The 27,221-nt window shown below is 34.8% G+C and overlaps 4 protein-coding genes across 5 annotated transcripts in view; 3 read left to right on the plus strand and 1 right to left on the minus strand.

Annotated features, from left to right (window-relative positions):
- LOC105172673 (BTB/POZ domain-containing protein NPY2-like) lies at positions 1,705 to 6,064 on the plus strand. Of its 2 annotated transcripts, none has more exons than XM_011094210.2 (4): positions 1,705 to 3,096; positions 3,674 to 3,746; positions 4,013 to 5,191; positions 5,276 to 6,064. In XM_011094210.2, the coding sequence occupies exons 1-4, from the start codon at positions 3,035 to 3,037 to the stop codon at positions 5,834 to 5,836; spliced, it is 1,875 nt and encodes a 624-aa protein (XP_011092512.1). In that variant the 5' UTR covers positions 1,705 to 3,034; the 3' UTR covers positions 5,837 to 6,064. The 2 variants fall into 2 exon arrangements, with proteins under 2 accessions (XP_011092512.1, XP_011092513.1); XM_011094211.2 differs by having other exon boundaries at positions 3,677 to 3,746.
- On the plus strand, positions 7,338 to 18,815 carry LOC105172674 (exocyst complex component SEC10b). The gene is made up of 25 exons (XM_011094212.2): positions 7,338 to 7,631; positions 9,172 to 9,267; positions 9,378 to 9,626; positions 9,702 to 9,776; positions 9,893 to 9,994; positions 10,192 to 10,242; positions 10,327 to 10,432; positions 11,053 to 11,169; positions 11,268 to 11,359; positions 11,748 to 11,913; positions 11,997 to 12,073; positions 12,761 to 12,859; positions 12,943 to 13,033; positions 13,573 to 13,658; positions 13,795 to 13,968; positions 14,866 to 14,919; positions 15,045 to 15,173; positions 15,342 to 15,434; positions 15,523 to 15,669; positions 15,839 to 15,936; positions 16,163 to 16,247; positions 16,718 to 16,776; positions 17,381 to 17,479; positions 17,579 to 17,662; positions 18,323 to 18,815. Exons 2-25 carry the CDS (start codon positions 9,172 to 9,174, stop codon positions 18,399 to 18,401), a joined length of 2,508 nt encoding a protein of 835 aa, XP_011092514.1. The 5' UTR covers positions 7,338 to 7,631; the 3' UTR covers positions 18,402 to 18,815.
- On the plus strand, positions 23,030 to 24,173 carry LOC105172832 (LOB domain-containing protein 37-like). The gene is made up of 2 exons (XM_011094408.2): positions 23,030 to 23,418; positions 23,517 to 24,173. The coding sequence occupies exons 1-2, from the start codon at positions 23,235 to 23,237 to the stop codon at positions 23,984 to 23,986; spliced, it is 654 nt and encodes a 217-aa protein (XP_011092710.1). The 5' UTR covers positions 23,030 to 23,234; the 3' UTR covers positions 23,987 to 24,173.
- Positions 26,484 to 27,221, minus strand: part of LOC105172675 (QWRF motif-containing protein 2) — a gene marked incomplete in the record, with an annotated part of 4,132 nt that continues 3,394 nt past the window's right edge. The window contains 2 exon segments of the mRNA XM_011094213.2: positions 26,484 to 26,850; positions 26,927 to 27,034. Coding sequence (XP_011092515.1) covers positions 26,791 to 26,850; positions 26,927 to 27,034 — 168 coding nt within the window.

Below are 27,221 nucleotides of genomic sequence, written 5' to 3' on the forward strand. Positions count from 1 at the left end.
GTCAGCAGCATGTGTAAATGTGGCGTGCAAGAATAAAAAGCTTGTAATATACACTATTATTATAAATTTCAAATATATATATATATATATTTAAAGCCAATAACAGATTTGATATCGAGAAATAAAAATTGAATTTATTTCACAAATTTATATTTTCAGTCCTGTAAATATAAATATATCGTACTTTTATTTTTTTTATTTGTTAAAAAAATCATATTTAATTCTATAAATTATATAATTTTGATGTGTAATTACTTAGTTATCAAATTAAGTCCCGTATTTATTTGTATAAAATTGATAATTAGTTCTTTAATTAATTAAATTTGAGGCTTTAGGAAACAAAAACATGTAATTCCTCTTTATGTAAGAAACAGAGAGAATAATTGAGATGATGATATGTACTATGAAAATGCCTAAAAATTTGACAGGAAATAATAAATAAGTCAGAATGCTGTTTCTTGTACATGATGATGGGTTTCAAGACACAGAGTTTGAACTCTCAACGGTAACTAACCAAACTGAGTTTGTCAGTAAATTACTTGGACAGGTCTTTGTAATAATTATTACTTTTGTAGTGAAAGTAAATTATTAAGAAAAAATGGGTTTGCTTAAAAATTAAATAAAGTTGGAGTAAGTAATAATTGTTTCAGATTGAATTATCTCGTAATTAGTTATCATGCAATCTTCCACCCAAAATGACCCTTTTTAAATTCACAAATAAACTCTAAAAATTACTACAAAATAACTCTTCACCTTTGGCTTAAATTAGTGCGAATTAGATAGTTCAAAAAAATATAAATAATAAGTTAAGAATTTTCAAGAGAAAAATGCAAATAAATCCGTTGTGAATTGTGATACTGCCAATGTTTTAAAATTCGGATCAGTTATCAAATCGAAAAATTCAGTGGATTATGGGTCACTGGTTCAATCGTTGGTTCAACCATAGTCGAACCGGTGACGTTATATATATATATGTAATAAATAATTATAAAATAAAAAAAAATAACTTTAATAATTAAATAATATAAATATACTTAATCATTTTGTCTTTTTTAAAATATTTTTCTCTTTACAATTTATATTTTTAATAATATATGCTTATAATTAACATAAAATAGATATGTAATAAACTAATACAACAAATGTAGTATAAAAATACAAGAAAGGGGAAGAAAATTAGGACTTAAGCCTATTTTTAAAACAGGCAAAGATCATACCGGTTCACATGACCCCAAACCGGGGTCCAACCGTCTGGTCGGTCGATTCTCTACAAAAACACGATTTTTGGCTCTCACACCAAATTTTGCCTTTCATCCAACCTATTTTCGGTTAACAGTTTAGGAGGTTCGACCTGACGGTCTCGATTAAGTTTTAAAATATTGAATACTGCAAATGAATAAATTATTCTCTTATAAAAAAAATAATAATTTATCTTCCTGTATTTTAAAATGAAGTAATTTATCTACACGAAGAGGGAAGAAAATTGCAATTCACCCTTATTTTAAAAGAAAAGTTGATATACTGCGTAAATTACGCTGGTTATAAATCTCAAACACTGTTCACTGTGGACAACTTTGTCTCCGAAATAAAATTAACAGTAATTTTAGTTGTAAACTAAAAATTACAACTAAAAAATTATAATGGGTTTTCACCTTTATTTTTATCTTGGCTAAGAAAAAAGAAAAGGGAGAAATTCTCGTGATTTTCTTGATTCACTCTTCGTTGGTGTCTGTGCAAAATGATTTTCGGTTTGCCATAAACTAGTAAATTGAATGCGGGTTTAGTTCCATTATTGCTAGTTCTTGCGAATGCATAAATTATTATATATAAAAAAGAGTTCTTGGAGATTCTTGGCGTTCTTAGTGGGTTTCTTGTGTTCCCATGCACGAGCTGTTCATGTAGACAGTCAGAGTGGAAACGGGGCTTTCTGGGTTCTAATATCTTGAAATGCATTATTGATTCTTCTACTTATTTTCTCCGATCTTGCGTGATTCTCACAGCACATGCTGATGCTGGTCATGTGTTGATAATTTTTTTTTTTTTACCCTCGTGGGCCTGATTTCTGCGCTTTTTCTGAGATGATTCTTTTTCTGTTGCTGAGATTCTGATGTTTGATTTTCCATAAATGAGATTGGTACTTTTTAATAATGCATTAGAGAAATCTGTATATTCTGTGATCCTCGCTTTCCGCCTTGGCAATACCTATACGGAGAGATGCTTGTTGTCTACCGTTTTGGTGGTTGATTTCTATTGATACCAATGTGCTGTTTTGCCTTTGCAGGTCTTCTTCTTCCAATCTTGAACTGCAGAAATAATTGCATGCCACATGTTTGATGTGTTTCCGATTTGTTTATTGGGGTTTGGGACTTGAACCTTTTGAGCCCTCCTTTATTTGGTGAAGTAAATCTTTATGTTATGATGTGTTTTGTTAAAGAAATGCTGTTAACGGAAACAGAGTAAAGAAAAGGGTGGTGTGAGAGTGAGAAAGAAAGATAAAGAAATAGGAGTAGTCAGCTTGAGTGGTAGTGGCAGCTGCCTCTGGCTTTGGGGAATAATTTAGTGTGTAAGTCTGTTGGTAGTGTCTCCTGTGCTGACTAGGCGAGCCCGGAGTCCGTGGGCTTTGCCGCCGAACAAGGAAACAATCTCTTCTGTTTCTCTCTTCATACTCAAGTTGAACCATTTCTTTAAAAACTAAAAAATCTGTACTATTCTCTATTCTCTATATCTCTGGAAATTGCTCCTGCTTTGGTTGGTGTTAAGAATTGGTCTTATAAAGCATGTATCCTTCTTCTCTTTGAGTCTCCATTGCTTTCCTCCTGAAGTTCAAGAAATTGGCTATATTCAGAAATTTGGTCCCCACGCCTAGAACCCTTCATTCTTTGCCATTTACAGGGCTTGTTTCCTTGATTCGAAACATGTTGGACAATTGGGGTTGAGTTATACGTGGTAGTGTGTTTTGCTGTGTGGAGTTGATTTAGTATGCAAGCGTAGTTTTGAAGTATCGGAGCGAAAAACGACTCGTTGAGTTGGCAGGATGAAGTTTATGAAGCTTGGGTCGAAACCTGATTGCTTTCAGGGTGATGGGAACAACAGAAGGTTAGATCTTTATTACCCATCTCAAAATGGTTGATATTTGTAGTTGTTTCTTAGTGATATTATTGTCATGTAGTTCAACTGCTAGTAATTGCTTTTGATTTGTGGTTTAAGGCCTATCTTTGCTTAATAAAAGAATTAGCTACTGAAGTCGTTTTAACTGTATCCATTTCTGTTGAACTTCCATCTCGTGATCCTTACACTTTGTATTAGTTGTCTAGTTTCTTTCATCATTAACTTTTGCCTCTTCCAGGGAAGTGTGGATCCGTGGGCTTACTTGTAGACCCAGAATTCAGTATTATCTGAAAGATGATTTTTCTTCTTTATAGACTTCCATTGGGTTGTCCAAAGTTCATTAAATTACTGTCTTAAGGAATGATGCGAGTCCAAGTCTACAAGATTTATGATAGGAAAGTATATGCTATTGGTTTCAAACTCAAGTTAATTATGAAACCGTGTATGTCACTGTCGATCACTCTCCCTCTAGACATTTCTAGTCAACATGGTTGATTTTTTTGTTTTCGTGCATTTGTATTTAAAGTCAAGAGTTGTTAACACTTAAAGCCAACATTTTCACCAGCAGATATGTGGCTACTGAGATGGAGACAGATTTTGTAGTTCATGTAGCCGATGTGAAGTTCCACCTTCACAAGGTATGATTCTTGCATTATCTTATATATAAGCAATCACATGCAGCAATTCGTCCTGTGTCTCTGCTTTGTTGAGTATGAATATCGTGGCCGCTTTAACACTTAGCAACGACTTCTTATTGATCAATTCGGAGAGACAGGAGTTTCAGATCATGCATTTTAAGAAGTGTTCTTTTTTTTTTTTACCTTGTTCACATTCTTACTGAAGTGAAACTCAATGGCGTATAGTGTTCTGAAATGCTGATTTGTTGCTAAAATGGATTCTGCAGTTCCCTCTTCTCTCAAAATGTGCATGCTTACAAAAATTGGTGTCATCTGCTAATGAAGGAAACAGCGACGAAGTCCACATCCCCGATATTCCTGGTGGTCCCAGCGCCTTCGAAATATGTGCCAAGTTCTGTTATGGGATGACCGTCAATGTAAATGCTTATAATGTCGTGTCAGTACGTTGTGCGGCTGAGTACCTGGAAATGAACGAGATGATCGAGAAGGGTAATCTCATCTATAAGATTGATGTTTTCATCAACTCTACCATTTTAAGAAGCTGGAAGGACTCTATTATAGCTCTTCAGACCACAAAATCCTCACTACCGTTGTCTGAGGAACTGAAGTTAATAAGCCGCTTCATCGATGCTATTGCTTCCAAGGCATCGGTTGACATTTCAGACGTGGATTGGTCTTATACCTATAACCGGAGGAAGAACGTCGAGGAAAATGGGAATGATCCCAGTTGGAATGGCGTCAGAAGCCGAACAGTGCCAAATGATTGGTGGGTCGAGGACTTATGCGACCTTGAGATAGACTTGTATAAGCGGGTTATTGCCAGCATAAAGAACAAAGGAGTAATGCCCAATGAAGTGATTGGCGAAGCTCTAAAAGCTTATGCTTATCGAAAGCTACCAAACTCTGGCAACAAGGGTGTAATCCAATATAACGATGTCTTAAAAGCGCGTGCAATATTGGATACAATTGTGTGGCTTTTACCTGTGCAAAAAGGCAACGTCTCATGTAGTTTCTTGCTAAAGTTGTTAAAAGCAGCTGTATCAGTAAATTCAGGAGAAATGGTGAAAATGGGGCTAGTGAAAAGAATAGGGCAGCAATTGGAGGAAGCCTCTGTTAATGATCTACTAATCCGAGCTTGTGATGGGGAAGCAATGATGTATGATGCTGTTTTAGTCCAGAAAATACTTGAAGAATACATTATACAAGATCGGAATGCTCAAACTGAAATGGAGAATGGCGATGAAATTGAGGAGATTGGAACTCCGGGAATCTTGTCAGATGCTTCAAAGCTGATGGTGGCGAAGCTAATTGATGGTTATCTTGCTGAGATTGCCAAAGATCCTAATCTACCTCTGTCGATGTTCGTTGGTATAGCAGAGATGGTCTCTAGCTTTCCGAGACCGGTACATGATGCTCTATATCAGGCTATTGATACATATCTCAAGGTAAGTTCCTCTTCAAATATTTAATATTCTATGCAGTTTCTTGAGAATCATATCTGGTCAACTGATCGGGTTGTTTTCCGGCAGGAGCATCCAGGGATCAACAAGAGCGAGAAGAAAAGAATATGCAAGCTGATGGACTGCAAGAAGCTCTCAGCAGACGCCTGCATGCACGCTGTACAAAACGAGAGACTTCCTCTACGTGTTGTTGTACAGGTGCTCTTCTTTGAGCAAGCCCGTGCTGCCACTTCATCCGGCTGCAGCACACCCGATCTAGCCAAAGCTGTCAAAGACCTGAACTGCGGCTCGTACAGGAGCTCAAGATCAGCAACAGCTAATGCCGATGAAGACTGGGAGGCTATTGCCTCAGCGGAAGAACTCAGAACCCTCAGAGGAGAGCTGGCAGCCTTTAGACTGGGAAACAGCGATAGAAGTAGTGCAGAAAATAGGATGAGCAACGCTGACAAGACTGCCATCGGTAAAATGAAAGGTTTAATCATGTCGAAGAAGATGTTGTCGAAAATCTGGTCGAATAAAGTTGGTCAGGCTGAGAACAGCGGCTCGGATTCATCGGACAGTCTCGGCTCGACTAACCAAGACGACGTTAAGTGTACACCCCCGCGGAAAGGGAGGAATTCTGTTTCTTAGTATGAATAAACCTAGAAATATTTAGATTTTGCTGGTCATGCTTTGTTCTCTCAAAATGACATTAGAATGCTACAAGATTAGTTGTTCTTTTGCTTGAATCAAGAATATAGGCTATGGTCTGGAGGACTTAATGATGTCTCTAATGCAGAAAAAGCAATTGGTGCAAAAATCACTCTATTACTACATTTTGATTGTCAAATGCTCTCTGCGACAAGAAGTAATGTAAGACCAAAACTGGCAATCACTACATGATTGATTGGGGTATTTTCATTATAGATAAAATTGCAAATTACACTGATATTTAGTGTAATCACTAATATGCTAATTTATGTTTTAAATTAGGTTAACATTCCCTCTAAAACTACGAAATTATACTTTTTTTTCATTCAAACCCTAACGGAGGGTATCAATTGTAATGGAAGAACTTTTGAAGGGCGTACAAATATAATTTCGATTTTTTGTATTTGTTTATGTTGCATTTGGATTAATAGATATTTGATTTCAAATCATTAAGGACATTACAATATATTTAGATCGACGGATTTAGAATTCTATTCTATCACTACTCGACAAAATATAGTTTAAAATTAGAATGGAATGATTTTGAAATAATTTAAAATCTTCCAAACAAATTAAAAAGATATGTATTTGAAATTCATAAATCCAAATACAACTTTAAATTATTCCACATTCCAAATCTTTCAAATATACAACTATAAATTTTAAAACTATGTTTTATGAAATATTTAATAAATTCAAATACATTTAATACAAGAACATTTAAAATACTTCTTTTTCTTCTTTCAAATCATCCAATCCAAATAAAGCATTAAATAATTTCTATAATAGTTGCATTATAAATAAATTCACATTGAAATTTTTTTGAAATTAGATACACAACAATTACATGTTAATATTTTTAAAAATAAAGTATTTATATCCTATTTTTAACGGTCTTTTAACAACTAATCAAATTCGTTAGTCTCCATTAATTTTTCATCTATTCTTTATAGTAAGTTGATTAAAATATCCTTGTGGACTAAATTATATCTAACTGGTTTGATTTTTTTAAAAAAATGATACAGAGTAAAATTGACAATTTCAAATTTTTATTTAAAACTTAAGTAATTTTATCAAATATCAATGATACTAGTAATTTTTTAAATAATGAGAAATATTTATAATTAGACAGTATATGTGAGAAGTTGGTTGTAATTTACGTGAATAAATTACGGATCAAGCTTTACTTTCAGTTAGATGGAGAATTGTATGTTTTTAGACATTTATTAAAAACTTTGGTAGTCAATCTACAAATATGTGAAATTTTGGGCACCTAATAGCAATTGTACTTTAATGTAAGGACCAGAACGTCATTTCCACGACGGACAACGGGAAGACGACGAAGCAAAGCAGTAAGTAGCTAGCTTTTTACTGCAAGGTTTTTCCCGTCTGGTAAAACTGGCTTTGTTACTTAAGAACAGTAAATCCTTGAAACCGCGTTCGTGAACTGAACTTGGCCCAAAGCAGAAATTTAACTGCAGATAAAAAGCTTCTCTGAGTGCTGAATTACTTCTCTTGTTTGTGAAATCGTCATTTTTTGCTGTAAATTTTTGTATGATTTCATCGTAATAATAGAGTCGAAATATATTCCGCGATCTGTACAAAGCTTTGCCTTTCCTCTCTCTCTCTCTGTCTGTCTGTCTCCGTCTCTCTGGAAGACCGCCATAATTCTTTCGTGCTCTGATTTTGTCTCTTACAGGGAGCTCCGCCGTTGTTGGTCCTTGTTTCTGCCGAGGTGACTTTTCTTTTTCTTTTCCTATGTTTCATTTGTGTTGAATTGATGGCTTTACGGTTACTTTGATCAATCATTCTCTGTCACATTCGGAATCATTCAGTTAGTAATTCGATGAGGAGTTCATGATTTAGCTGGACTTTTTGCTGCATTTATGGTTTTTTGTTTGAACTTGTTTCGTTATTCTGTTCATGATCTAAACGATGACTGTAAGGCTCTGGTGGTTTTTAGTGAAGTAACTGTGAATTTTGCTAGGTTATATGACAAGCTTTTGGTGAATGGTAATAATCAATCTTTTAAGTTAGGGCGGAGGGTTTTACTGCTCATTTTTGCGGTTGATTTTTGTCGTGATTCACCTAGGTGTTAGAAGTGGAGAATTTTCTACAGGATAAATACTATAGCAGAACTTGTTGAAGGATTTGTAATTTCTACAGATGACAAGAAATCGAGTAGAGAAAAGAAGAAGTTAACAGCTCACCACATGCAATAGACCCTATCACTTATCGTTTTTGCTTGTGTATGAGAATTGAGCCTAAACCATTTGCTAGCGGTTACATGTATCTCTCTCTGTAGTTGTGTGTATATATGTGCGTATCTTAACTTTGCTGGCTGAGCTTTATGAATAGACATTGATAAAGTTGTAGTATATTAGATCAAAATTTAAAACTGAACTCCCTTTCTCTCTCTCACTCTCCCCTTTCTTGTCAGTCTTTTCTATTTCTTCTTGTTATATACTTTTTGGGTCCATGATCACGGACAAGAATTGGCTTTTTCATGTTAATTAATCTAGTCATAGAGACCGTGGGCATCTTGTTATCTTGGTGGAATAGACTGAAAGATTGCCTGATAATATACTTTTAGAGTTTATTGTAATAAGGTGCAGGACTGCATTTCTTGAAAAGAATTAATGGACTAAGCAATTAGACATTTAGCTTGGATTCAGTCTATTAATCTACTTTAGATGTTGAATTGAAATCTAACTGATTTACATTTTTAGTTCTTACTATATGGGGTTATATGAATGGAAATACATTCTTGCAGGCCCTGTTTCATTTATCAGTCAAATTTTGGTTCAAATTGCCACATTGTTTTGATTTTAACTCCTGTTCACTATCAAGTTAGTAAAAAGTTTCAGACTCGACATGCAGTATTCTACGGCGTTCTAGCGTTTTTTAAAATTATCCGCCTTCAGCCTTCTGCAAACCAATTTGTAGCCTCCACTTTAGCATCCTCCACATTTCTGATTTTACGTAAAATAGGGAACAAAACTGAAAACTACTTTATGTGGTTCATAATTTCAATTTAAACAGTTGTACCTCTCAATTTTGAGCTGTTCCTTCAAAGTTTGGAACTTGCTGGCTACTGCATTATGTGGATGCGGGATGCATGCAGATCATGAGTTCATATGTTTGTGGTCAACCAGAAGTCATGGTGCTACGCATTTTCAACTTGATTAAGTTGATTCTGATTGGACATCTTTTATTTAGTTTATAGTTTCAAGTTATGGGTGGTGAAGGCTTTTGATATTTTGAATTGAACTCAGATGAAAGAGACTAAAGGTGGGACAAGGACTGATAGATTTTCTAAATCTCCATCAGCTGATTCCGGTCCACTTGTTTTAGACATTGATGATTTTAAGGTGATGCCTCAAACTCTTGTGAGTGTGTGCGCGTGGCCGAATCTGTGTATCTAGTTCGACTTTACCCATTCAGCTAATTATGCTGCGATCTGCTTGTCTATATCATGTAGGGTGACTTTTCATTCGATGCCTTGTTCGGAAACTTAGTTAATGAGCTGCTGCCTTCTTATTTAGAAGACGATACAGATGCTACCGATGGACCTGGTGCAAGTGATGCTATGGCCAATGGTCATTTGCGAACTCCTTCTGATTCTGGAAAATTAGCACAAGGGCTATCAAGCCCGTTATTTCCTGAAGTAGATGCTCTATTATCTTTGTTTAAGAATTCATGTAAGCAGTTGACTGACCTTAGGAAACAGGTAAAACTTAACATGATCTTTTCAGTTTTGTGTTACTTGCTGGATCACCTTTCTAATATTGATGCCTGCCTGAAGATTGACGGGAAGCTCTATGATCTCAAAAAGGAAGTTGCTGCCCAAGACTCTAAGCACCGAAAGACACTTGCTGAGGTTAGTTAGACACTGTTATGCACATATTCCTTTTAATTACTCTAATGGCCGTACTACCTATAGAATACTTTTGATATCCTACTAATGATCTTGGTTTCTTTTCCATGTATATGCAGCTGGAAAAGGGTGTTGATGGTTTGTTTGACAGTTTTGCAAGGTTGGATTCACGTATATCAAGTGTTGGCCAAACTGCTGCTAAGATAGGTGACCATCTGCAGGTAAAGCTTGCCATAGACTATATTTTGTTTCTTCCTTTAGTTTTTTTTTTTTTTTCTTGAAATTTATTCTGCGTAAAACTAATCCAGAACCTCATCCCTCTTCTTTCTCCCCTAATGCTATTTCAACTTATTGCCTCAATGATTTATTCCCAGACCCCAATCTTGGTTGATTTAAATTTTGATATTTATTTTTTCAGAGCGCTGATGCTCAGCGAGAAACTGCCAGTCAAACTATTGATCTCATTAAGGTAAATACTTGATAAATGGGTTTAAAGATATGACAAGCAATGTTGTATTCCCCATAAGTGGCACTAAGGAATTGTATCCTGCAGTACTTGATGGAGTTCAACAGCAGTCCCGGTGACCTAATGGAACTGTCACCTCTATTTTCTGATGATAGTAGAGTAGCTGAAGCAGCTGCAATTGCACAGAAATTGAGTAAGATGTCCTTTTCCTGCTGGACATTTTAGCATCATACTACCCTTGGTATTTCTGTCATACTTTTACAATTCTTGGTATTCTGTTAAATTGTGGTGCGTTTCACAGAAACATGTGATTTTATATCAGTATCAGACACTAGGGACTAGACATCTCAATTCTGTAAGTTTGTGTATTGTATTTGCTTTTTACCATTTTAGTCCTGAAGGCTCAAGTGGTGAGTTGATTCTGATCTGATACAAGCCATAGGGTGTTTCTTTTGGTAACCTTTTGTTCTTCATCAAAATCTAGCTTAACTGCTCTAGCAAATTGGATCCACTTCTGTATTTCTTGATTCTACTGACAATTCTTGCCGCGTTGAAGCTTTAGTGCTGATAATGCTGATTATTGTCTTAATAATTGTTTTCAATAGTTACACCCAGTAAACTACAGCTAATGGATTACTCAGAGAATTTGCTATTGAATTCTGAAAAAGGACATAGAAGTAGAAGAGTGATAAGTACATAAGATGAAAGACATAGTGAAAATTGATTTGCAAATGCACGAGCACTTCCTTGAAGCAAATACCGCTCTTGGTGTATTTGATTGTAAATACGTGAAAATAACAAGCTCTATTTTAGGATCATTTGCCGAGGACGATATTGGAAGACAAGGCATTACTTCATCAGTTGTGGGGAATGCAACAGCAAGCAGAGGATTGGAAGTGGCAGTTGCTAATCTCCAAGAATATTGCAATGGTATGATATGTCTCATTTCTTATTTATTATTTTAGCATCAATAAATATTGTTAGAAACCCTAAGACTTATGTTTGCTATTCCGCAAATGCGCATCCAGAACTTGAAAACAGATTGTTGGCCAGATTTGATGCAGCATCGCAGAAACGGGAATTGTCTACAATGGCAGAATGTGCAAAAATTTTGTCACAGGTAATTTGGTAATTTATGTGCCAGATTATGTGTAGCTATCATTGTGCTGCTAAACTTATTCAGTATTCATATCAAGGAACTAAAACCCATGATCTTAAACAAGGAATAGTGGTCCTTTTCTAAAGATTATTTATTGTACGGATAGGGTCGTTTTTCTTATCCCCCTTCCTTTTCTCTCATTTGGTAATTTTTTTGGGTGGCGGGCAATGCTTAGGCAGCTCTTTATATTTTTATTGAATTATATGTATAGGTTTGTGTTTCGTGAAAACTTTCCTTTCAGCATATTGCTTCATATATGCTGACTGGATTCTCTAAGAAATAATGAAACTTTGCTGTTTGTCATATTTGTTAAAAGTTTACCGTTTGACATGTTACTTTTGGAATTCAGTTCAACAGGGGTACCAGTGCTATGCAACACTATGTGGGATTACGTCCGATGTTTGATTTGGAGGTTATGAATGAAGATGCCAGATTGGTTCTCGGTGACCCCGGTTCTCAGCCTAGTCCTAGCAATGTTGCCCGTGGACTCTCTTCATTGTACAAAGAAATTACAGGTTTGAATCAGAATGACTCAATTGATATGATGAAAGTTGCAGGCTTTGGAATCTTTCCCTGATTTAGTATGATGGGCTTGCAGACACTGTACGGAAAGAAGCAGCAACGATAACAGCAGTATTTCCTTCACCAAATGATGTCATGTCAATATTGGTTCAGGTATTCCTGCATATCTGTTCTATTCTTGCATTTGATAGGCCTTGGCATTCTGTGTTCAGCGTTCAGGTTGTTCCACATAAGCATCAGGGTCGGATGCACCATTTGATATTTTCTGAATTTTATACCTCTCATTTGTACAGAAGAAAAACTGATATGGAAGTCCTATTAAGAGATTTATATAGGTGGTTCAGCACTAACTCTCTAAGGCCAGATAGTAACATGATTTCTGGAAGAAGAAATAAGACCTGACAACAATAAAACCCTGCATCCTTGAAATGAGTAAATGTCTCTATTGGCAAATTGTATATGAGAATGCTTAATACAATATGCAAACTTAAGCAAATCAAGAATAATGTTCATAGTCACGCAAACAACCAAAGCTCTCCAAACTTTTCCCAAAGAGGCAAAATTCTGTGTACTTAATATGTTCCCTTATTTCGTTGTTCCCGTATGATCCTTTATTGGAAGCATCCGACCCAACATCTTGTACCAAACTTATATTTTGAATTTATGATTAAGTAAATAACACCATTTGTATGCTTTTCCTTTCAAACATCTCACTCCAAGTCTTGCAGGTTCTTTTCTATGTTCCTTCTTTGCATAGAGTTTAAGAGGATTTTAGTGGGATGTATGAATACAGTGGTTTCGAGATTCATCTTTTACTATTCTTGATATTTTTCCATGCAGCGCGTTTTGGAAGACAGAGTTCCTAAGCTCCTTGACAAGCTGTTGGTAAAACCATCTCTACTTAATCCACCGCCAATGGAAGAAGGGGGACTTATATTAGTGAGTTCCATCTGCAGCTTCTAACTGCTCTTATGAATTCAATATTGAGCTGTTTTAACGCAGCTTTGTTTTATTCTCCTCAGTATCTTAGGATGCTAGCAGTGGCATACGAGAAAACGCAGGACCTTGCTAAAGATTTAAGTGGTGTGGGATGTGGTGATTTGGATGTTGAAGGTACAGATATGGAATTTCTAGATACTTATTAGTCAAAAGGCTTCACCACAAGAATTGAACTTTTTTGGTGATCTGATGCTTTATTCAGCAGATTCACTTCACATATAAATTGTTCTCCTGATGATACAAAAATTTAGTTTTATGTACTTATATGATTTACTAATCATTTGGTTAAATTTCCTATGCACTATCCATATTTTGAAAAATCGAAGTGTCAATACTTACGAAGTTGGGGAAAAAGTATGATAGTCAGAAGCACATATTAAGCTGTCAATTCTTGCGCAAATTATGACTATGTTGATATGGTTTGAGTATGGGAAACTTGACAAACACCCCTTTTGAAGGGGGAAAAAGGAAAGAAACTGAGTGGACATTTTTTGTATCTTTTCCTAGCAAAGCAGAGTGGAACAAACTCTCTTAGCAGTCACTGTTGACAAGTGTTTGAAATCTTTATGCTCACATGACTTCTGAACAAGAGATGTGGTATTAGCAGAGTGTTGGAGGCATTTACATAAATGTTGTTTATATGTCTTGTTCAGGCTTAACAGAGTCACTATTTCTTCCCCATAAAGATATATACATAGAATACGAGCAGGCTTCTCTCAGGCAACTGTATAAATCAAAGGTGCAGTCAAAACTGTTGATCTCTATTTCTCCATCCTCTCATGCACTTTAGCCTGGTAGCTTTTACCTACTACAATCGACATGACAAATTGCTTTCCATGAATTCTTTTTCAATGGGAAAAAATGATATTGTGCAGATGGAGGAACTACGTGCTGAAAGCCAGCAGTCATCTGAATCAACGGGGACAATTGGGCGTTCAAAAGGAGCTTCCATATCATCTTCCCAGCAGCAGATATCCGTCACAGTGGTTACTGAGTTTGTACGCTGGAATGAAGAAGCTATATCTAGAGCTACTTTGTTTTCATCACAGGTATATATGCTTTTTGTGTTGGGTATTTTGAGGTTGATGATTATTATAACTAAGTTTAGCTAAAATTTGGAGTGTAACCTTGAGTCTGGCAATTCATTCAAGTTGGATATAAAAGGTGATTTTCAAACTAGTATTATGTAGCCTGAATAATTGCGTAATGCATAGAGCTCAACTAGGATGATTGAAGTCAGTTCTGTGTATTCTGGTATACAGATTCCTCTAGTGCTGTGATTGGAGTTTATGGAGTTGTAGCTTACTTTTTCTTCTTTGCTTCTTTCTCCTTACTGAGAGGGTGGGGCATGTAAGTCCCTGTCTTTGGCTGGGGCTTCCTATTCTTCTAGTTCTTGTGTATATCTGGAAGAAACATATCCATGTGCTGCATATTGGGGATCCAGAATGGTGATGATTGCTTGTAGCATAGTTTTGCTTGCCACCTTCAATCGAGAGGCTATGTATCTTTGTTTGCATCCCCTGTTTTTATCTCCTTTTGTTAGCTTCAGTTTTATTTTGCAACCAGAAAAAGAGCAAAAAGAAAAGATGTTGGCACCAAAAAACCATGATTTTCTTCAAAGATTAAGTTCCTGTTAAAGTGATTTATGAATCTTCACATTCCTCAGTGTAAGTCTATAGTTAGTTTCCATAGGTTCATATCCCTGATTCTAACTCATATTCTGTTAGCTTAGATTTACTTAATAACCAGAAAGCTGATAAATCAATAAGTTGAGGACCACATATGTCATGACTGCATTATGTCTTCACACTTGAGTCTCTGTCACCTTTCATAAAAAGAGACTTCTGGTATGAGTAATTATATGAATTTTGGCATCACACATTAGTTTGAATAGGTAATTGTTTTTTCATGGGTTCATAACTTAATGAAATCTCTTCATTATGCAGCCTGCTACCCTTGCCGCTAATGTGCGGGCTGTTTTCACTTGCCTTTTGGATCAGGTAATTCGCTCCCCCCCCCCCGGCTTTTGAGTTTAGCACCCTCCTTCCATATTCTAGCGCCTTTCTTCTTGTATACTTCTAGTGACTATGATTTGGCCGATTTTCATTCTCTTCACCATCTTCAGGTCAGTCTATATATAACAGAAGGTCTGGAAAGAGCTCGAGATAGTCTGACTGAAGCTGCATCATTGAGGGAGCGATTTGTATTGGGAACTAGCGTTAGTCGAAGAGTTGCAGCGGCAGCTGCTTCAGCTGTACTGAATCACTTCATATCTTTTGTTTTTATTTCACTTTACATCCTTTATTTATAACCTCTAGTGTTTTGCAGAATGTGTAGTCTGCTAGACAAATTTAAGCAGCAGACTTCTTATTATATGAAGATTAGTAAGTGTTCAGTTTGAGATCTTTATTGTCCTATGTAGGCAGAAGCTGCTGCTGCAGCTGGTGAAAGCAGTTTCAGATCTTTTATGGTTGCTGTACAGCGCTGTGGAAGTAGTGTTGCTATTGTTCAGCAAGTAAGTTTTGCTGGCTGTTATATTGTTCCCTGATGATGTTCATCAGAATTGGGATATATTTCATTAGTGTTGCACTCTTATCGTGCAGTACTTTGCAAACTCGATTTCTCGACTGTTGCTACCTGTGGATGGTGCACATGCTGCTTCCTGTGAAGAAATGGCCTCAGCAATGTCCAGTGCTGAAGGTGCCGCCTACAAGGGGCTTCAGCAGTGCATCGAAACAGTGATGGCTGAGGTTTGTAACTAAGGTTTCTTCCTGTGTTTGAAATGCTGAATGAGACATTTCCACCCTTGCTATGAATTTGAGAGCTGGTTGCACCAATCTGCTTAAAATTTTGATGTCTCTCTCTAGCCTCCTTCCATTACTTGGATTTTTAAGTACTTGACCCTTGAAAATCTTGAAGGTTGAGCGATTGCTATCAGCTGAACAAAAAGCAACAGACTATCGGTCACCTGATGATGGCATTGCTCCTGATCACCGGCCAACAAATGCCTGCACAAGGTGTGAAATTGGGTCACTTCTAGTTTTTGCTATTTATGAAATGATATGAATCAATCAAAATTTTGTTTTTTTTAGTGCTATGTTTCATGAATCATCATGTGGTAGCATTTCTGGATTTCCATCGTGGATATTTTTCTTCCTTTATTTTCCTAATTTATCATCAAACAACATCACCACATATGTCCACTCATAATATTACACTTAGCACGTCTGTTTCTCATACCAGGGTTGTTGCTTATCTATCCCGGGTGCTTGAGTCCGCTTTCACAGCCCTTGAAGGCCTTAACAAACAAGCATTCCTAACTGAGCTGGTACGGTACTTTCTTTTGAGCAATATAGGGTTCTGGTTAGCAGCATGGTTTTCAGTTGCTACCTAATGTTAGTCCACTGATCTATCATGTTTAGAAAGATTTCCTTCATGGCTTTGTCATGTCTCACCTTAAGTTATAGAGTCATTGAGATCCTTTCCTTAAATTCATTTCAAATACAAATCTCCCATCCAAATATAATATTAGGTAATTCACAAGTATAATGTGAGGCTTGTTCTTCCAATTGAACTTTACCTCGTGAATCAATTGATGGTTATTATTATTTTTTGAACTGTGTGCTACAGGTGAAACTATCCAGTATTCACCAGAAAAATTAGTAGCCTATATTTGAAGCTTCATCGACTAATTTGACATTTAAGCAAATGATTTAAATGGAAATTGCAGTATCATTGGACAATCTGAAGCTTCTAACATAAATGGGATTTTGAAATAGTAACTTGTGGAATTTTCAGGGAAATCGCCTGCATAAGGTGCTGCTGAATCATTGGCAGAAGTTCACTTTTAATCCGAGGTAATTCCTGATCTATGTGTAGCTTGCAATTCAAGAGCTACCTTCTGGTTGCATACTTGATGAATACACTATTCAAGACCCCTAGGCATGAATCTGCATTACCCCCTTCTGTCTTCAAGGGAAGCATTCCCTTAGCTCACACAGTGATCAAGATCAAATGCTTTCCAAAACAAATGAGATACTGAAGAAAGGCATCAATTATGTCAAATTGAACCTGAAATCTTATAGGAAGGGAAAATAATCAGTATTATGTTAATGTTGCTTCAAGAATTATTTTCTTGTTGCTGTTAGCTTGAGTGAGAAGAGGTGCAAGTTTTTTTTTATCTGAGTGTTAACTACTACATCTGTAGGCAATGTTCTTTCGCATTAATTCCCCTTCCACCCATCATATCTAAAAATTATCTTTGCTTCAACGAAACGACAAGAAAAATTATAACAGATTCTGGTTATATTTACCTTGCAGATTAATAAATGGCTAAATTCAGTTTGATGGTTTGTTGAGCCCATTAACTTGGGGAAAAAAAAAAGTAATTCTAGCTTCCCCCTCTCTGCTGCTTTTTGAAACTATACTGCCTCATTTTTTTCATGTATGTGACATCTGCAGTGGAGGGTTACGGCTTAAGCGTGATATAACAGAGTATGGGGAATTTGTTCGCAGTTTTAATGCTCCCACAGTAGATGAAAAGTTTGAGTTGCTGGGCATGTAAGTAACTTCATTACATGTTCACTCTATCCTACAGAAAAAGGAAGCAAGCTACGATCTAATACTTTTGTATTGATTAACTGCCATAATTATCTCCAGCATGGCCAATGTCTTTATTGTTGCTCCTGAAAGTCTGTCAACTCTATTCGAGGGAACACCAAGCATCCGAAAGGATGCGCAAAGGTAGAACTTTTCTCCATCATATCTGCACCTAAACATTACATTAAGGGGGTGTTTGGCTAAGCTTATATAAAATATTTTGTATGCTCATACATGTTATGACATTTATTTAGAGCTTAGTAGATGTTACATCTTATTTTAAAATAAGTTATGTAGTGTTTGGATAAAATAAGATGCAACCTATTACTCCATTTTGTAATTAATTTGAAGGAGTTTGACAAAATTTTAAAAACAAGTTAAGAACTCTCTTTTTTTTTTTTTTCCAAAACGAGCTTATAAGTTCTTAGTATCTTGCTTTTGGATTTTATAAGCTGTTTTTCTAAAAAAAATTATCAAATGTTTTGTAATATCTTATTCGACGTCAAAAACATCGTATAAGATGTTCTGAAGAAGCTTACAAGCTGACCCTAACACCCTCTAAATATGGCCCAAAACTACACATGCACATGAATACCTGCATTTGTTATTTATGCACTTTCCATTGGAGAATCTCCAGAATTCTCGACCACTTTGTGCAGTTACTGCCTAAATTTGTGAAAACTTGCTGATATATTTGATTTAAGTTGCCATACTTCCTATATATATACATATATTCTTTTATTGGTCTTTCCTATCACTCATTATTTGTTTGTATCATGACAAATTGGAATGGCTGCAAATCAGGTTCATTCAGCTCAGAGACGACTACAAAAGCGCAAAGCTGGCAGCTAAGCTCAGCTCTCTGTGGCCTAGCTCTAGTTAATGTGGAAATGGCCTCCTGCCGAAGTGAATAGATATCTGTGTACCATTGCTTAGCTGTTCACAGAGTTCTCCACCCCATGTAGGAAAGCTAACTGTGTTTGTGTGGAAGCGAGCAGCCATGTAGTTTTGCGAGGTCAGCCACGAGCATTCGTTCGTACTGTGAATCGTCTCTTCTGTTGTTAGAAATTATTTCTCATTCATCATCTTCTAAAAGAAGTCATGCGTGTAGACTATTTAATCTACAGGGTGTAACTCAGAAGGCTTGTATTTATGTGTTGATAATTACTTTGTATGTATGTAATTGCTCTGCGAGTAGTGTTGTAAGATTGAGTTACGGGCTTGCTAATTGCGAGTGCAGAAGATATATCCTCTTCTGAAATGCATCGGAAGTCTACTTTTAAACTGTTGATTATCATATTCTCTCTGCCCTTTTTTCTCTCTTGGGCCTTTCATTTAGGGTTATAAATGACTTGAATTGAACCGAACACATTTTAAAATTTTTGTTCAAGTTTGATTATTAAATCTAATAAATCGAATTTGAATGAGTTTTTATCAATCGATTTTATTCAATTATCGAATAATTTGATTTATTAATTTAAGTTGGTAGAGCATGGGGTGAAACTACAAGTCAAATCCACTGGCAGTTTTCTCGTTTTGCTTTCCATTAAAATAAGATGCCATTGATTGGTCGAAACATAAGAAAATGAGTTTATGATAAAAAAAACCATTTATGGAAAGTCGGTATCATGCCACCTTGATATTACGTCATAGCCTTTTAGCCTAACACCAATTATATTCACAAAACAAAAATCCTTAGGAATCTACTAGAAACCCATCAAACTAACAAACCATAATTTCCATAACCCCCAACGCATGTGTAATTTATATTACTTTAACATATATGTGTTGTCAAACTTATTATATATCGATAATCTATAGACATTTTCAGTTCAAAGTTTCATAATCTGAACACCTCCTCTGCAATATAAAATATTTATTTAGTTCCCTCAAAAAAACTATTTTTTTTAAGTTCAAGTAACGAATCATTATTTTTTAAATAAATAAATTATAATCATCAATATTAAATATTATTATTAAAGCATAATAGTATCATACATATTGATGAATTTATAGTAATGAAACCTCAATTTCATTAATTAAATTAGACATGATCAACTTATTTCCTTCAATTGAAAACTGGTCCCCACATTGCTTCGAAAATATACAAGTGAGTGCATGCGAACGTGGGGGGTTGAATATTTGCTTATGAACTACAAATTAAATAACAAATCTAAAATGTTATCCACAACAAGTTACAAAACTTTGAAATAATCGACTCATAATTTTATTTTGGGTGTTTCCCCAAACATTTCTCCGCATATCCAATGACCTTGTTCTATAAATTTAATCAAATAAAACTTGACTATATATACACTAATATAACAAGAAAAGCCCATCCATACTCACAAATGACCATTAATGACACCGTCACATCAATTTTTTGTGAGGTGAAAAATGCTTCATAACAAAATAACTGACTACATTAATTGATAATTTTTTTCTTCCTTTCTTTTTATTAATGTAATGTAATGACTTATATATTTTACTCTTATTTATAATATATTTTAAAGTATGAAAAATTATATTATATGCACACAAAAATAACATGTCACAATAGTTAGTATATCTCAATATTAACCGATAATTAAATTCCAGAATAGGGTGAGATCAACCGTCTTAATATTACTCATCTAAAAATATTTAATTTTGAAGTTCTGATGGGATGCGATGCATTAGTACTGGTATAAAAGCAGCGTGGACAGACATGTCATTGTTATGATGGATGGATGAGAAATTGTTGCATCATGAAAAAATTACAATGACTAGTTGTGGCTCTCTAGAGAGTGTAAAACATTACTTGTCTCTCTATTCCTTGGAGGGTCAAAATTCTTGCAACAAAGAAGCCATTTAGCAACCCCCCACCCCACCCACTTCAAATCTTAGCAAAGACAATATTGTGGACTATATGAGCTGCTCAAAATTCAGTCACAAGTGGTCCACTCCCACATTTTATAACACCCAAAACCAATCATCAAAGTAATGATTTCATTAATTATTATTACTATGATTCTTGATTCATATGTGGATTAAGACATTTCGGATAGGGTTAAGAGGACACGTACACTAATCAAAACTACAACTTCGATGATTTTTTTTTGTATGTTTATACATGTTGGGAAATATATATATATATATATATATATACACACAATTATACACCTACAAGATAATTTAAATAATTAAAATTTTGTTTGAGGTGGGAGGATTATTGAAATTCATTGATTTATATATATATATAGAACATAGACAAAGACATGAAGTCATTTCCCATCTGACCCAATGAGCTTGGGGCGGTTTGTCCAACAAATATATATAGTCAATCAAGAATTTTGAATTCATTATTTTAATTATAGATAATTATATTTACATCCTTTAATTTATGATTTATTTATATAAAATGTTCTTGTATTTTTAAAAATTATACATACACCTGCTAGAAATATTAATATTATTCACATAATTCATCTTTGGTTTTTAAAAAAAACGACACATATATCTCCCAAAAGTATTAATATCATTACACAAACCATCACTGTTTACGGAGAAAAACAGAGATCGTTTATATAAATAAACCATAAACAAAACATATAAATGTAATTATCCCTATTAGTTATGTTGTTACTTAATGCTATGATATGATGATGAAGTTTAAGATTATTTTATTTAAAAAAGAAAAGAAATAAAGGTTGTAAGATTCTTACAAGTACAAATTAAAGGCTAGAAGATTCTTAAATGAATCATTGATCCTCGAGCAAGAAGAGGAAGAGGGATGTCAACCAACGTTCCAACTGTCGCACTTTCTCATGCATTAATGAGTGTACTAAGTTCATATGAATAATGGCTGGTCCCAACACAAGTATTTTATTACCAAAATTTACGTAATTTGTACAGAAAAATATACTCATAATTATAGTCCAGACAATGGTTGAAAGGAAAACTCTTACTCAAATTAGGTTGTCCAGCCAAATCAATTATATTGGCAAATATATTAATATATTTGTTATGTGATTGATTATTTTGTTTGAACTATACACTTATAACGCAATAAGCGTATTACAAATTTATATATATCATATAATTGACTCTAGTCTGATCAAACTCCGGAACAGATTAAAATTTTCTTGATAAGGGAAAATACTTGCCACATAATGCATTTATTCATATACCCTTGTCCTAAAATAATGATTCCAATATATGAAAGTTGAGAAATTTTCAAATTTTTATAGAATTCTATTGTATAATTACTAAAGTTAATAGTCTTAATTTTTATTACTTTAATTGATACAAAATTTTTACAAAAATAAAATAATTTAAGAAATGAAAACCATATATATATATATAATAATTTCTCAAATGGCTTCCAATTAATTATAAAAACAAATTACATGTATATTAAATAATTTTAATTAAAGTAGAAAAGTAAGTGGGGAAAGGGGTTTTAAAAGGAGGAAGTGAAAGATGAGTCATATATACATATATAAGTATGTATCTAACACCACACTATATATATGTAAAGACAAGGAATATTACCTAAACTTTGTCCTAGAAATAATGAGTCCTTACATGCTACTCAAAGGTCAATCTTTGTTGCATTCTTATTGAATGGAAGAATATTTGTGAATAAGATAACCTTATACATTATTACTGTTGGATAGTTTCAATTCAATTTTATTAGTTGAATGCTCTCAGAACTCTCGTCGCCCTCACAAGAACAAAGCTTTGCCAAAACATGGGAGAAAGCGCAGCCATTCTGATCCTAGTTGGCTAGAGTAAGAAGTAATCGAGTGATGTTGAAAAATCAACTAATCGATTGTGATTATGGGTGAAATGACGTCACTCGAACCCATAACTAGTCCGTTCTAATCCCTGAAATGTGTTGATATATGTTATTTTTATAATTTCTTTTAAATATATAGATGATACGAATTTCGTGTATGCACATGACATGTATGATCACTCGAGTTAATATGACTTTCAACAATGCAGCAGTGTTGTGTTCACATTGTCATTACCAACAATTAGTGACACATGTACGATAATAATATGTGAAAATAAAAATAAAGAATTAAATTACAAGGTAGGCATGTGTTGCAAACTAAGGTACGTAGTACTACATAATAAAAATAATGTATATTCTGACAAGAAAGGAAATAGAAATGGAAAGGGGCGGAAAGAGAAAGCCCACAGCCTTTCGCGGAGACACGGAGCCGTTCTCTCTTGCCCAACACCTTTGGAACCCCCTCCAACGGCCGCCTTCCCCCAATGTTTATTTATTTATTAAATTATTTCTTCAAAACCCTAGTTGCTTTTAACCTAATTTTATTAAATTGAAAACCCTAAAGGGATTACATAAGATAAAATCAAAACTTACCCTAGTTTAGTTTACTCCGTCGATTTTTTAGAATATTAGAATTGCATGGAATGGATTTACCATTTTCTCCCCACCACAAACAAGCATGAATTTACCATTTTCTCCCCCACCACAAACAAGCATGAATCTCCCCTCTATATATTCCTCATGCTCTCCTCCAAATTCTTCCCTAAAACACACATACACACTCTCTAACATTTCTCCGCGTATTCATATACCGATCTTGGGTTTCCGTTGATATAATAACTCGAAAGGGATCAAGTACAAATCTGCAGATAACTTTTGTTAGTTTGATATTGAGATTTCTCTTCATTTGTATGTATAGCTGAAGGAATCACCATCATGAGCTGCAACGGCTGCAGAGTACTCCGAAAAGGCTGCAACGACAACTGCATTCTCAGGCAGAGTTTACAAGGCATCGATACCCCTCAAGCCCAAGCAAACGCCACCGTTTTCGTCGCCAAGTTCTTCGGCCGCGCCGGGCTCATGTCATTCCTCTCTTCTGTACCTGAATCCCAACGACCTGGTATTTATTTTTCACTCCTTTGATTTTCTTTTTTTTTAAAAAAAAAAAGAAATTGGAGTTGTGAATCGATTTTTTGCTGATGATTATTTAATTTGCAGCTCTTTTTCAGTCGTTGTTGTTTGAAGCGTGCGGGAGGACAGTGAATCCGGTGAACGGAGCGGTGGGGTTGTTGTGGACGGGGAACTGGCACGTGTGCCAGTCGGCGGTGGAGACTGTGCTCCGAGGCGGAGTTCTCGGCCCCTTGCCGGAGTTCTCCGTGTCGGACGAAAGTTTGGAATCTAATAACAATGACTTGTACGGTTCGCGCGATTTGAACATGAGGCTCAAGAGGAAAGTGTTTGATATTGAAAATCAGACGACGAGCGGACTGGATCTCCGATTGACGGCCAGTTTCCCGGCGAGAATGACAGCCGGAGGGAGGGTGAATCGAGTTAGAAACAAGCGCAGACCGGCATCGCCGTCGGATGAGTCCGATACGACGACGTTGGAGAGCGGGATCGTGTGCCACCAAGGTTCACACCAAAACCATGGACATCATGAAGCCAAACTCTTGCAGCTGTTCTTTTAATTAAGGTTTTTTCTTCCTTTTTTTTTTTTTTCTTTTATATTTTACCAAAATGGACATTAATTTAGAGCTCCATTTTCAGCAATTTCTTTGCTCTTTTCTTTTCTCATTTGCTGTGTAAGAAAATCTCAAGAAATAGAGAGATACTTACACTTTGCTAATTTTTATCTATTTTCCATTTTCATGTCAATATGAAATAAATGTTAGAAGCAAAATTAGAAAGAAAAGAGAAAAGAAAAAAGACAAATTAGGTTTGGCTCAACAAACTAATCACAAAGCATGTGTCATACACTTGTCATGTAATCGGTCAATTCTTTTTTAATTATACAACAATCAAATAACAAATGTATTGCACTTACCATATAATTGATTCAAATTTGACCTAACTCGATTTAGATTATAATTTCCCCAATCTCCACTTATTAAATATTTTTTAAATATATACATACTATAGATTTTATACAATTAAGCATAAAAAATTATAATACTTTCACAAATATTGTCTATGTAAGATCTTCATTGCTTGTTCTGGTACAATCGAACCACATTGATTTCTTATCTAGTTTTTTTGACAATCTATTTTATGTGACTAGATTGATTCTATGAACTTAAAGTTAATTATATCAAATATATATTAATTATATAATCCTAAACGCGACATACGTGTAAAATGCAATAAGTCGCTAGTCTTTGATTGGAAACGGACTTGATTAATTAAGTATTCATATTATAATACAAAATATTTCCAATATTTAAACTAGATCCTTCTCAACAAAATTAAGGGACTGATTGTAATAGATTAACATTAATTAATTATACATAAACCAGAAACTTGAATGATTGGTAGCTCCAAAATGCCCCCAACAAGCGATGAACAAGTATTATCAAAGACGTGGTTAATTGGCGTAGGCAAGCCTCTTTGGGTTGTCATGTCATGTGCATTCAACGTTTGTAAGAAATCTTACGTCACCTCAACTACAAACTTTAAAATAAATAAATTTAGTTTGTAGGAACGAATCACTTTTTATTAAAAAATATTATATTTTTTTTGAATTTTTTTCATACCAAAAAAATAAAATAATAAAAAAAGTATATTACAATGGGCTCCAATAAATGATGCAGTGGAGAAAAGAAAGAACTAAATGAGGAAGGGAATCTGTAATGGAGTGGGAAAAGATTTATATTCTGTAATCCAATAAAGATGAATTTGGATGCTAATGATATTTAATTAATATCAGGGAAATTGGGGTCTTTGACTTTTGTAACAAGAATAGAATAATATACACATTCCTATTTCCAAGCCTTAGGGTTTACTTGACTTTTGAGTTGTCAAAGAGCCAACTTTTTCTTCTTCTTTTTCCCCCTAGAAAAAGAAATACTGACCTAATTCATGTATTGGTTAAATATATTAATAATTTCAAATTAAAAATTTTTTACTTAAAAAATAGATGATAAGACTCGAAATCACAAATCCTCAATAATCAGGATTTAATTTACGTGTGAATTATGTCCTTGAAATCATAAATCGATTGTATATTTGAAAATGTATATAAACATAGGGAAATATCTAATTTAAATCAGGTATGATTGAATTTGAATCAATTATATGACAATTACAATATACTTATCGTGTGATTGATGTAAAACTCAGAAAAAGTGACCAATCACATAGTAATTAATTTGTGTTATAATAGTAAAAATAATGAATATACATAAAAAATATTATCTAAAGAGTAAAGGAATAAAGAGGTAAGAAGAACGTGCAGAGAACATAAGGCTACGAGGAGCAAAGACCTGCTAAGAATGAAGAGCGTACGAGGAGTGAAGACTTATGAAGATTAAAGAGCCTACGAGGTGAAGAGAACATACAAAGTAAATTTTATTTTTTTTTATTATTTTTTGTGGAGATGGATAAAGAGGGTATTGGGGGCCAGAGTGACGTCGTTTTATACAGAAAAGAATATGCACTTGATGTTTGGTGGGGTTGGGGTCCAGATCCACTTTCTTTGAGTCGCTGCATTGTATATGGATTTCCCTCATTGCCCTCCACAACCCACTTTATTTTTTTTTATTTTATTAAATTAATTGTGAATTATATTATAAATTTTAATTATCAACAAGCAATCATTAATTTGTCCATCATCAATATAAAATACTTATAACCAATTACTACTGTTAAAGTAAATCAAGACTCATGCATTAGAGGAACTCCTTATATTTTTTATTATATTTGTGATCAACTCAATAAAATAAATTTATAGTTATAGACAATAAAATAATTTTACTTATTTTCTAAAGTTTTCTAAATTTTATTTATGAACTAAAAGGCAAGAAGAAAATTTCACTTTATTAGTTTTTTCTTTAAAAAAGATAATTTCATCTATTGATAATTTTTCAAATATTAAAAAATATTTATAATTATGATGTGATTTCTAATACTATGATCTAACGGTTCACACCATGTGAGGTTACTACACATGTGAAGAGCTAAAAACATGAGTATAAATAGACAAGAAGTGGTTAATGACAATGCAGTTAGAATATTACATATATACATCGGTTTTCCATTCTCCCTGAGAAGGGGAAAGAAAGTAGAACAAGAACGAAAAACAAGTGCGTGTGTACAGCTAACTACTGAGAAACAAATGACCAGTTTTCCTGTAATATCGGATGCCTGGAGGAGAACTGGACTGCGAATCCATCGGTTGAGCTGCAAAAATTCTTATTACTACTAGGTCCGAGGATTCCGTGTGGTGTTAGCATCTAGAGTAGAATGTCGAGAAACAATCAGTTCTAACAGTGTCTTGTCAGGCTGGCGGTACATGGTTATGTTGGATTATATGTGCTCTCAGGCTGCTGTCTCGAACCTGTTCAGATTCGATCGGTAAGTAAATGTGCGTAACATGAAAGCACCTGTAGGGTAGAAGAGAGAAGTGGAACAACCTGAATGGCTGCTAACAGGGAGATAAACTCTGTGCATTGTTCAAGTGATGCTCGTTCTTTGGCAGCCATTTTAGCAAGTTCAGTCACTAAAGAGTTCAGTTCCTCGACCTGAAAGCAACTGATTATGATAAGTAGATGCTGGGACGAATTATTCTTTTCTTTCTTTTTTTGGGATTATAGGCAATAGAATTGAGGCATTGTATTCATTGGACTTGACTGAAGACTATGTTGTAAGAAATGCGGGCATGAGATTACCACTGGTAGAAGCGAGCATAATGAGGATCCCATTCCCTGC

This window comes from Sesamum indicum, linkage group LG10 (assembly GCF_000512975.1).
Source record: "Sesamum indicum cultivar Zhongzhi No. 13 linkage group LG10, S_indicum_v1.0, whole genome shotgun sequence".
Taxonomy (NCBI): domain Eukaryota; kingdom Viridiplantae; phylum Streptophyta; class Magnoliopsida; order Lamiales; family Pedaliaceae; genus Sesamum; species Sesamum indicum.